The 12,712-nt window shown below is 30.2% G+C and overlaps 1 protein-coding gene across 3 annotated transcripts in view; it reads left to right on the top strand.

Moving 5' to 3' along the window:
- LOC111612855 (CCR4-NOT transcription complex subunit 3-like) overlaps positions 1-12,712 on the top strand; it is a 146,472-nt gene that overhangs the window by 65,170 nt on the left and 68,590 nt on the right. For all 3 annotated transcript variants that reach the window (XM_023354126.1, XM_023354124.1, XM_023354125.1), the window contains exons 3-7: positions 1,929-2,003; positions 2,087-2,176; positions 7,157-7,285; positions 7,723-7,818; positions 11,661-11,898. In XM_023354126.1, coding sequence (XP_023209894.1) covers positions 1,929-2,003; positions 2,087-2,176; positions 7,157-7,285; positions 7,723-7,818; positions 11,661-11,898 — 628 coding nt within the window. The remainder of the gene's footprint in view (positions 1-1,928; positions 2,004-2,086; positions 2,177-7,156; positions 7,286-7,722; positions 7,819-11,660; positions 11,899-12,712) is intronic.

Genomic DNA, 12,712 nt, shown 5'->3' with positions numbered 1-12,712 from the left:
TGATTTTAAAATTGAAAGATAATTTGGAATTTATAGAAATGCGCTGCAAATGATGTAATATCCCCAAAAATACTTAGAAAGCAATAGAGTTGTATTTGATTGTGCTACAAATGAGAAAGCAAAATTATAATTTAATTGTTTGAATAATGTTATCCACAGTTGTGGGATTTCTAAAGCTGGTGTATTGCATGGTGTTACAGTGGATATATAGAGGTTCTCCCATACGAATAATTCTCTTTGATTGTTGCAATACTTAAGTAATTTAGTTTGTGCTCAAAACGGCAGATAATTCTGGTCAAGTACTTTTTAGCTAACTCCATTGCTGGTCTATTGTTTATATTCTCTTATTGGTAATATTCTCTTGATGTTCCATGATACGGGACCATAGCTTTCTGGTAGTAACCCATATGCAGATAGTTTTCTTGTCTGACAGTGCATGTTTTAACAGAATTTTGTAGACCCACGATTTTTCATTTAATGTAAGAGTATCTCTTTCGTTGCATAACACTCTTCTTAGTATTGTGAGGCTATAGGCAAAGTAAAAGCCATACTTTCTAAAAAGACAGGCTATTTTTAGTGATATAGGACCCAAAAATGTTATCAGCAGTTGTATTCTCCTTAGATCATCCTTGTTGTGGAGGAAAGACTCTGGAAATAATTTGCTTTTAACCTGGTTATAGAGATAACAAAACCTGGATCGAGAATAACCAGCATTGTGCACCGCTCCATTAATAAGTTGTAATTCCTTGTCTATTAATGTCTGGTGGATTGGAGAAGGAGCACCCTCTGAATGAGAGAGGTAATAACAGAATTTTCAAAGTGTGAGGTTTGGAAAGCAGTTGTAGGGATAATATGTGGCACCCTGTTGTTTCTATGGTGTATTGAAAATAGTAGATTGAGATATCTATGTATTTATAGATCTAAGGAGATTCTGGTATTTTGTTCTTTCACTGTAAAGTTAATCAAAGAATATGTAGAACCTAACATTTGAATAAAATTATGTAATTCATCTGCAGAGCCATCCCATGCAAGCAATATGTCATCTACATATCGTAAAAACATGATTGGATAGTGGATAGCCAAAGGGCATTGAAAATATGATACTCTATATTCCTCATGATGAGCTCTTCCAAAATGGGTGATTGGGGGAACCTATTAGCACTCCTTGAGTCTGTTTATATTTTGCCATTAAATTGAAAGTAATTGTTTTGTGATGAGAAAGAGAGCTTCTTGTGAACGTAACACATTTGATACTGTTATTTTTTTTTTTTTTTTGTTTGGTGGTTTTAGGCCCTTTACTGCTCAGAGAGCACAAAAAGGCCATGTAATAAATGTAATAATGTGATACTGGATATCCAGAGTTAAGTAGCAACGCATTTACAAGCATGACGGCTTCAAAATGTGGCAAGTGGCAAGTGAAGTGTTAATTATTTTATTTATCAGTTTTTAGTTTCTTATAAAAGGCTAAAAGTCAGTTTAAGTTTGATCCTGTATTATAAGCTATTTCTTTATTGTTTGTATTTTTTTTAACTGATGTACAAAATGGATTTTAAAATAACAAAAAGGTTGATAAATATGGGACAAGAATAAGAAAAGAGTATTTCAAATTAAAATGTGAATTTTTTAAATTTCAACAAGAACTTGATTTAATTACAGTCTAAATCTCCATGTAAAGTTTTAATAAATACATTATTTTGTATGATGGTTTAAATAGCACAGTATCTGCTTTCTATGAAAAATGGCATGAACTCTAATCTGAAGCATGTATTATCCTTTAATACTTGCTGATAAATAAATTTATATTTTTTGTTTTGGTATTTTCCACTTCTATAAAATATGAATTGAGAAAAATTGTTAATGAATTCATAAAATGTTTCAAAATAATATGAAATTATTAATCAGAATATTTATTTAAAATATATTTCTAGGTTCACAATGCAACAAATAGTAATCAGAAGGAGAAATATGAAGCTGATCTCAAAAAAGAAATTAAAAAGCTACAAGTAATAAATAAATTATTATTTTATATTTTATTTAATAATATAGCTAAAGGAAGTAGAATATTAATTAAAATTTTATTTTGCAGAGGTTACGAGATCAAATTAAAACGTGGGTAGCATCAAGTGACATTAAAGATAAAAGAATGCTAGTGGAAAACAGGAAACTGATAGAGACAGTTAGTTTTATTTATTTATTTATTTATATTTTATATCTGTAATATCAAAATATTTACAATTCTCTCATGTAATTTATACTTCACAGAAACTTTGGAATTGTCAAGAATAAAAATGTCAAAATTATTAAATAAACAAATTAAGTTCTGAATAAAACTACCAATTTATTTTAATCAGTAATTATTTAACATTCTTTAATTTTTTTCTGTTGAATTTAAAATATAAACAGAAACACATGTATTATATAAAATTTTTCACTTTTTTTTAGATTGCCATCTGATTTATCATAAAAAGTTTCAAAAAACTATCCACTCATTGTTTATCTGTTATTGGAAAATCATTCACACACTTTTTGGCAGATTGATTTATATATCTGTTTTAGAAGATTGTAAAAACATTGAGAATGTTTAACTTTTTATTAAATTTCAGTCATCAAACACAAACTTAAAATTAAAAAAAACTTTATTTTTTAAGTGTGTGTTTAATGTAATAATCAATTGTCACTTTATCAATCAATGTACTGCATTGGAGATATTTTTTAATATCTATTTTGCATTTGACATAAGAATGAAAACAAAAATACAATTACTGATGGAATTGTGAAAGTATTTAATAAATAATTATTTAAATTGTTTATGTTATTTGGTTGATATTTATTACAGATTACAAGATTTGATTCATTTAATTCATATTATTTGATATTTATAGTTATTTTTAGAATCATATTTTTAATTTTATAAATATGATTGCACTTTTTATTGAAAATAATAATAATAATTTTTAATGATTATGAACTTTATAAACTTCGAAATATGCAAGATTATTACATTGCCTTTAAATAAATTTTATTTGAAACAGTCATACAGTTACTGTTATATTTTTGTGTTTCATTTCTTAAATTGTAAATCTGTTTTTCCAAAATAGTATGAAACTAAAACAGAATTTTTGTTTAAAATTTAATCCATTTTGATTTACAGGTATCCCTCGTACAGCACAGTTTCACTGTAACATGGTTTGAAAATTGCAGATATCCCTCATATAACACAACTTTCGATTTTGCTCTAACACTGTTTTGGAAATCCTCCATACAAAATTTCACAATTTTTAAGTGTAAACGTTGTTATTCAATATTTTTTTTTAATTCAATAAGCAAATATCTCAATTCAGATTTGCTCGTGGATTTTAGAATATTGAAATTTTCAAATTATTTTTGCTTTTTGTTGGGTTTACTTTAATGAAAACTGATAGTGCAAATTTTTTCTTCCTTGTCCTTCTTATCAGTTTTCATTAAACCTGTCTAAAGGCACAAAACAAAGTGAAAATTTTAATATTCTAATGTGAGGATTCAGACTCTTTAGGGGAGTTTTAGAAGTTTATACATTGATAAAGTTGATTTTTTTCATTATTTTTTTTTTCTGCCTGTTTTGTTGTTGTTCGACCTTTTGACTCATCAGTGTACTGCATCACTTCAAAAGGTGACCTTAGAAACATCTTGGAAGTTCTCCCCTCACAGCAGGAGCTTATTCAGTTTTACTTTCGATACAACATACAAATAAGTGGCCAAATAGCAAGAACCTTCACCAGTTACATGTTAGACGGGTGCAAAGAAGGGTCAAATACAAGGATAGACTGTACAATGAGAAACCATATCAAAGTACCAATGATGGCTGGTTATCACCCAAGTGATGATTGCTTCATTGTCGGCGGTTGGGTCGGTGCAGCAGCGGTGGATTCGCTGATGTTTTGACTCTGGCCGCCTGTACCATTAATTTAAGAAAGTGACAGCTTTCTCATTTACAAAATCAAAAGAACTGTTCGATTAACGTAAACAACGCTAGCCGCAAAGGTGATTGCATCAGATTTTCCCCAGATAATTCCCACACTGGGCCGTGTATAAAAAGGGGTTGCATTTGCACCTCCAGACGGACACATACAAGGGACACCTACAAGGCAGACACATCAAGGGCAGACACTGCTAGGCAGACCTTACCAGCGGACAGCCGGGAGAAACCCACGAGCGGACAGAAAAGGACCCTCAACCCATACCTCCATATCGTCCGTTGCTCCAGGGGAGACTACGACTTGGGAACTGCCAATCCAAGAGTGTTTTACCAAACTCCCATACGATGAGAGCGGGAATCTGTGAATTAATCAACTAACCATATTTCAGTACTCTCTCTTTCGTTCCTCATTACTCTCTTGATCATAGCTTAAGATTTGACAATATTAAGTCTTTAGAGTTAGTTCTTAGATAGTTAGGAAGAGTGTTATTAGATGAATTATTGTAACCATTTTGATTTGTGTTGTTTGTATAAGTAGTTAATTAACTATGTTTATTTTATATTTAATTATGAGTTATTTTTGAGTGCAATCGGTACCTTGTCACGATCTTGCTATCCCTCCCCACTCACATTTTTAGCCCTCCTATAAAGCCATCTCTGACTGAGCCGCTGGTAAGCAGGGAGAAGCTTGACGCTCTACCCCCTCAGTTTCACACTAATATCTGCAGGCAAATTTGAGATAAAACGCATGCTTACTTGAATACAAAAGTATTAAATAAAGGAGTTTGCACTTAAAAGTTGTGACATTTTTTACAGAGAATTATTTCTCCAATTTTCCAACCATATTAAAGTGAAATTGTGTTGAACATGCGATATGCATAATTCTAAATGACATATTAAATTTGGTTTTAGGTTTATTTAATTACTTTAAATTAAATGAGATTCAGTTTAATAGGGGATAATATATTTTAAAGAAAATAAATAAATAAAATGAATGCATTTCTTTTTTAGCAAAAGGAATATTAAAATATATTAATTTTAATTAACCTTGTTTTTTAAAAATAGCATATGTTCAAAGTTTACAAGCATCTTCCCCTGTATGCATTATGAGCCTTTTTTTAATTTTTTTTACTAAAAACCTATTTGTATGGTGTTATATCCTTTCTGAAACTCATAAAGCATATGCCTGATATGCTTTTTGACCAAATACATTTAAACCTGATATTATTTAAATAAAATGTGAAGTAAAATGTTTAAAATAAGCTTCTAAACAAAGAACACAATCCCATATTAGCAATAATGGGTTAATTTATTATTGGCACTTAATTGTGTTATTTTTACCTTAAATTATGTGTATTTGCTGTTTTATGTTTATCAAAATGGGTATTGTTTAGGGTCTAGAAATGGATTAATTCACTTTTCATTATTTCTAATGGAAAATAATTAATTCAGAGTCTAAACATCCTCTTGGAATGAATTAAATTTGAAGTATGAGGCACTACTGTATTTTTCTAATCAGATGTTTTTGACAATTAATTTCTTTATCATCATCATCATCTTAACAGAAATTAGAATATTACATGTAACTTATTACATATAATATTTTAATTACATGTGATAGTCTTTACACATTTGGTATAATTGCCCTATTTTTTGTTAAGTTTCAATGTATGTACAGTAGAGCATCGATTATCCGACTCAATTGGGGACTCAGGTTGGTCGGATAACTGAAAAAATCAGATAACCAAAAAAAATGAAAAAAATACATTATTAATATAGTATATTAGTATATCCCATGTAATTAGTATATTAGTATATCGCTATTAACCAACTTTGTGTTGAATTTTCATTGATGTTAAGCTTAACAAAATTTTTTTTAAAATAATAATTGTTGCTATTGTATCGTTAAAAATTATTTTATTGTTCACAAAACAAACAACCATTCATAATTAGAAAATTAAGTCTCGTTTAAATACTGGCTTTCCTTCAATGGTTGAGCTGTGTAGCCAGCTAAAACACACAAAAATTTAACAAAAATAATATTAAAGTAGCCAAGACAAATATTGTAGTGCCACATCACTAGCGGACATTTGAAATTTGCCAACTAGAATGGTCGGTTAGCCGATGTGATGGTTAATCGGGGGTCGGATAATCGATGCTCTACTGTAATTGATTTACTGAAGGCATTCAATTTCAGTAAATTTTAATTTATAAAAGATTGAAAGAAGTGGGGAAATTTACTTCAGAGAATTCACATGTAAATTTATTTATTGGAAGTGTTTAAGCTTTCTTGTGTGATTTAAAACAGAAAAATGCTGAACAGAAATATAAATACAGTAGAGTCTCGAAAACTCGGCACTCGATAACCTGGCAGTCTGGATAACTCGGCCACACCCTGGCAGGGCAAAAAAAATCCTTAGTTAATTAATTTTCATTATAGACAGCTTTATGTCTCAAAAAGTATTTTTCTGAGGTCTGTCTTATCAGGTAAATTACTATACACAGTGTATTCATTAATTTTCATTTTCATGTAGTAAAGGCTTTTATGCCTTCATAAAGTACAGTACTATTCCTTCGTTTAAGGCTATTTGGGCAATTTATTCTCTGTTGTATTTTCAAGCAAACAATACATACAAGTACAGTACAGTATTTTCTGAGGAAACACTCATACTTATTTTTTTTTAACCCCATTCCCAATAACCTGGCATTTTCACAAACTCAGCCATCCTTCGGTCCACATTAGGCCGAGTTTTTGAGACTCTACTGTATTGTTACAAAAATTTATTTTAAATCAAGATCGAGAGCTTCAGTTATGAAATTACATGTATTTACAGATTTTAACTTTTTATAATTCATATTTAAGAATTGTTTATTTAATATATGTTTGTTTTTAAATGATAAATTACAATTACTTAATTATAGAAAGAATGTATGATATTCTATGAATTGTGATAAGTATAATATTTCAGAAAAAGAAAAATGTGTATAAACATAATGCATATTTTTCTTTTTCTGAATGTCAGATATAATAAATAGTGCATTTTATTGCTGAATAATTAATTGTAAATTAAACATTTAAAAATTTAATTTTTAATATAATCATAAAAATCAGATTTATGGAGTAGTTGAAAAAAATGCTCAATGTTGTTTTAGATTTCAAGATTCTGTTTCAGAATTTAATTAATGTTTTAAATTTTAAAGCAAATGGAAAGGTTTAAAGTTGTTGAAAGGGAAACAAAAACCAAAGCATACTCCAAAGAAGGTTTGGGAGCTGCACAAAAACTTGATCCTGCTCAGAGAGAAAAAGACGAAATTACAAACTGGTTAGCAGTAAGTATGAAATTTTTGTTTTATGATTTTTTAAAATTATATTAATAGTATCAGATTTTTTAAAGTGAAGTTTCTCTTTAACATTAAACCTTCTTATAATAATTATTTTTGAACAAATTAGAACATATATATATTTATTTTATATTAAAAATAAAAGAAAGTATTATTTTAAATAATTTGTTCATTCTTTGTATATCATTGTCAGTCAATTTCCCTTTATTTTGATTTGAATTATCATTTTATTAATATTTTTTACTTGTTAATTATATTATATGTTTAAAAGATGTTACATATTCAAAAACTATAGGGCATGTCTTTCGTATTTAATTAATAATATATTTTTTTATTTATACATCATTAAAAATATAAATTAGTTGTAATTTATTTATTTGTATTTTTAGTTTTTTTCATATTTTAATAATTGATATTTTCTTTAGTCATCAATAGAATCTCTCAATATTCAAATGGATCAGTTTGAAAGTGAAATTGAATCCTTAATGGTTGGCTTAAAGAAGAAGAAAAATGATAAGGAGGTAAAGTTTACAAAGAAAATAACAGTCTTATAATGTGTAAAAATATTTTTTCATATTTACATATTGACATTTATGTAAATTTATTTTATAATAAAAGTACTTTGTTATAAAAGAAAACAACTATATTTTTGTAAAAATATTTATAGTTTTTTTTAAACTAACATTCTGTACATATATAGAATGTTAGTTTTAAGAAGTCAGATTATATTTCAATGAAAACTTGTTTCAAAAAGTTTATTTTGTAATCTTGTATTCCATTTTCAGTTTGTTAATGTGAATATATTATTCATTAAAGTTATATATTCATATCAAATTAACCATTATAGTTTTTATAAACCAATACATTTTATAACGGTTGCCTTTTTTTAGAGGTATACAAATTTAAAATGAAATAAACACGTAAAAATAATGTTAATGGCCATGGTGTTAGCTTTATTTAAAAGATAATTTTATGCCATTAGTGTTTAAACATGCTGACGAAACAGTGTTGCCATAGGTTTGGTTTTTGAATTGGCAACACTGTTTCTAATTTAATTTAAATTTAGTGACTGTCAATTTGACAGTTGATTTGTGGTCAGTACATTTTGCCATTTCACCATGAATAGACTTACCCAGAACAGCGCTTGCAAATTGTGGAAATTTATTTTGAGAATCATGGTTCAGTTTGCCAAACTTACCGTGTGCTACATTCATTTTACAGTCGACATAATTGTCCATTCGAGCAAGTTATTCAGAAAACCATGGATCATTTTCACACTATGCACACTCTAGTTGATAATACACATCCACAAAGATGCTATACAGTGCATACAGAAGAAGTTATTGCTGCTGTGGAATGTAGTGTTGAGGAGGACCCGAAAGTCAATTTGCTATTGTGCACAGCAATTGGAGCTGTGACCATCCACTTTGTGGAAGATTTTGCGGAAATATCTTGGCTTACGAGCTTACAAGATCCAGCTTGTTCAAGAGTTGAAACCATGTGACCATTATGCATGCCACACGTTCGGTGAATGAGCCAAAAACAATATTCAGCTTGATCTTTTTCAACGCAAAATTTTGTTCAGCAATGAGGCTCATTTTTTTGGTTGAATGGCTATGTCAATAAGTAAAATTACCAAATTTGGAGTGGAGAAAACCCAGAAGCCTTTGTTGAGACGCCCTTACATCCATTAAGTATCACTGTTTGGTGTGCTTTATGGGCAGATGGAATCATTGGCCCATATTTCTTTAAAGATGATGCTGGCCAGAATGTTACTGTCAAATGGAGAGTGCTATAGAGCCATGATTGCTGACTTCTTCGTTCTTCAGTTGAATGGTATTGATGTGGCAGAGCTTTGGTTTAAACAAGATGGTGCAACATGCCACACAGTGTGCGACACCATCAATTTAGTGCTGAACATTTGATGAGCGCATAATTTTGCGTAATGGACCTGTGAACTGTCCTCCACAATCATGTGATCTTACATCTATGGATTACTTTCTTTTGGGATATGTTAAGTCACTAGTCTATGCCAATAAACCACAGACATAGGACCACTTGGAAGTCAACATTTGCCATGTTATTGCCGATATAAGACCCCAGTTGCTCAATAAAGGGGTTGAAAATTGGACTTTCTGATTGCATTTCATTTGAGCCATCAGTGGTGCCCATATTGGTTGAAATCATGTTTCAACACTAATGACATAAAATTAAGTTTTAAATAAAGCCAACACTATGGCCATTAACATTATTTTTACGTGTTTTATTTCATTTTAAATTTGTATACCTCTAAAAGAACATCCTTTACTATCATTTGATTACTAAAATTGTACTGTTTCTAAATTTAATACTTAAAATTTAGTATTAATAATAATTAATCAAGTTTGTTTTATATATTTAAAAGTAAAAGTTACGGAGCTAAAATATAACATAAAACTTACTTTTACACTTGCTTGTCCATAGACATGCACATCCAAAGTAATATACAGAAGTATGATTAATCTATTTGTTTTTTATTGTGTAGTCATTATTTTTGGAACTAGGTTTACTGAAAGTAATAAAACTGTCATATAGTTACATGAAATAAATCTAACAATACTCTCCCTCTGAATGGCGTATATAAGGCTACAGTACTCTCTATGTTGATGTTGGAATGCTGTTTTTAGGCTGCAAGGCTGTAATCCCCCAAAGGGTCTAAAAGAAAACCTGAGTGTAGTGAACACCAATAATTGAGTGCCGCCACAAAAAGCTAAATGTAGAAGTTAGTGCCAAGTGGCTGTTAGTAGGAAGACATATACAGGATGTTTATAAATGAATGGTGCAGTTTTAAAAATTAATAAGAAATCTATTCATTACCTTATATAGGCAAACCTTACATCAGGGGTGGCCAACATGAGGCCCGCGGGCCGCATGCGGCCCGCCGGGAGTCGTGTTGCGGCCCGCGGAGCTAGGTCAAATGAACATAAATGTTAACTTTATTGTACATATCACCAAATGAACATTAGAAGAGTTAAGAAGGTTTGGAAGAGTTCTATGAAACGTATTTGGACAAGGATAAATATCTTGCGTTTTACAAACATGCTCTGTCAATGGTTTCGCTATTTGGAAACACTTATGCGTGTGAACAACTTTTTAGTCGTATGAAGTACATCAAATCACAAGTGAGAACACGAATTACTGATGTTCATTTGGAAAACTGTTTGCGTGTAGCGACTACATCAGTCCAGATCAATTTTGATGCACTTACTTGTTAGTTCTGTAAAACAAAGTCAGATGTCTCACTTTTAAATATTTTTAAATTGTCTAATAAATATGTTTCTTGGTTATTAAATAAATGATTCTCGGTTATGTTTTATTTTCTTCAAAAAAATAAATATACCTATTTTTTGTGTTTTTTTTACATTAAACCAGGCAAGTGTTTGACCACGATCTCACCTACTGGAAAGCAACGATGTGGTTGAAGCTGTAGCACGCTTGCTTGTTTACTTTAATTTAAAAAAAAATTAGGTGCGTGGCCCGGCAGGAAATATTATTTCTGAAATTTGGCCCGCCTGCTAAAAAGGTTGGCCACCCCTGCCTTACATCATAAGCAGTGGCAACTGTCCAAGTTCACAGGAATGTACACAAGCTTCTTAATTGTGTTCTTCACTAACACTGGATTGAACGTGGTACAACAGCAGACAACAACCTGCTCCCCTGGCCGTCCTGTTCGCCAGATTTAACACCCTGTGATTTCTTTTTGTGGGGTTTGTTAAAGACACAGTATATGTACTGTCAATGTGTGTGTCCTTTGAGGAACTGTGTGATCAGATAAAGCATGCACTGCAGACCATCACAGAGGACATGCCACATTCCATGTGGGAAGAATTTGATTACCGTGTAGATGTGTGTCGTGTGACCGTGGGTGCACATATTGAAGGATTGTGGTTAATGCGTAAAAAACTTGGACTGTTGATGCTGCTTATGCTGTAAGGTTTGCCCATATAAGGTAATAAATAGATTTATTATTAGTTTTTAAAATTGCACCATTTATTTATAAACTCCCTGTAGCTACTTAATACTAATAAAACTGAACACAACCGCAAATCTTAGTACTACTTAACAATGCGAGAAGCAAACGTCACATGACAAACCAGCCATAGTTATAGTAAATTATTCTAAATTAATAAAAAGGAAACAGATGTTAAAATTTTAGTTAAATAACTTATTACACTGTAACATACTATCAATATATAAGTTTTCGTGTTAAATTTTCAAGGGCATTTCAATGTTTTCAGCATATAATCTAGAAACAGTAATTAAAAAATATATATATATATATATACGTCATTTCTTTTCATTTATTATAATTTATATTAAATAGAAGCAGGAGAGGATAGAAGAATTAAAAGCTTGGTTAGAAAAACATCGGTATCATATAAAACAGCTAGAAACATTGATGCGAATGCTTGATAATAGTACTGTAGAAGTCGATCAAATTAAGAAAATAAAAGATGATGTTGAGTATTATATTGAATCATCACAGGAACCTGATTTTGAAGAAAATGAATTTATCTATGATGATTTAGCTTTGGAAGCTATGCAGGAATATTTAGCGAAAAGTAAGTGTTAAAATGATTTCTGAAATAGATCTTGATTATTAAAAATAGAATAGTACAATAGACAGTTATTTATACATAATAATTCTGAATTATTTATTGAATATTAAAAAGTTTAATTTCTGTGTTTTGAATTAATTTAATGCCTGTTTATTTTTAAAATAAAAATTTGATATTTTTTGTTATTATGTACAGTACACCCCCCTACAATTACGGTTCCTATAATTATGATTTCTATAAAACTGCGAAAAAATTGCGACGGTATCCGTAAAAAATGGTTAAAAAAAAACTCCTATAATTACGTAAAACGTCATCGGGCAGCTGAACTACTTTCCTGCCGTCTGTAACGCCACGCTATGGACATTTAGGCGGATAAATTGAGTTTAGTTTCGTCTGTATATATAATTATATATAAATTAGGTACTGTACATATAATTATATATTAACTTAATTTATTGTAACTTTATTATAATTATGTATATATGCTCTCCGCCGTCTAGCGCTACGCTACGGAGAGTTTAGGCGAACTATCGTCTGTACAGTATGTAAATTAGCTACCGTAAGTCTAATACAGTACTGTAATTTTATACATTTCGTGTGAAAGAAACATTCCTTATTCAACGGCGATTAAAATCTATATATATAAAAATGAATGTATGGTTGTCTGTCTGTGTGTGTGTGTGTCATTCATGCATTACCACACCGTTTATCCGGTTGGCGTGAAACTTTGGGAAGTTGTTTAATATACTCCAGCGAAGGTTTGTGGCATAGTACGATTGCCATGAAGCTTTGAAAAGTTTTTTAATTTTTGAATACA

This window comes from Centruroides sculpturatus, unplaced genomic scaffold, assembly GCF_000671375.1.
Source record: "Centruroides sculpturatus isolate CEXI.00-Female unplaced genomic scaffold, Cexi_2.0 scaffold1619, whole genome shotgun sequence".
In the NCBI taxonomy this organism is placed as follows: Eukaryota; Metazoa; Arthropoda; class Arachnida; order Scorpiones; family Buthidae; genus Centruroides; species Centruroides sculpturatus.
Note: the sequence above shows the minus strand (reverse complement) of the source record. Positions and strands in the feature narration are given on the sequence as shown.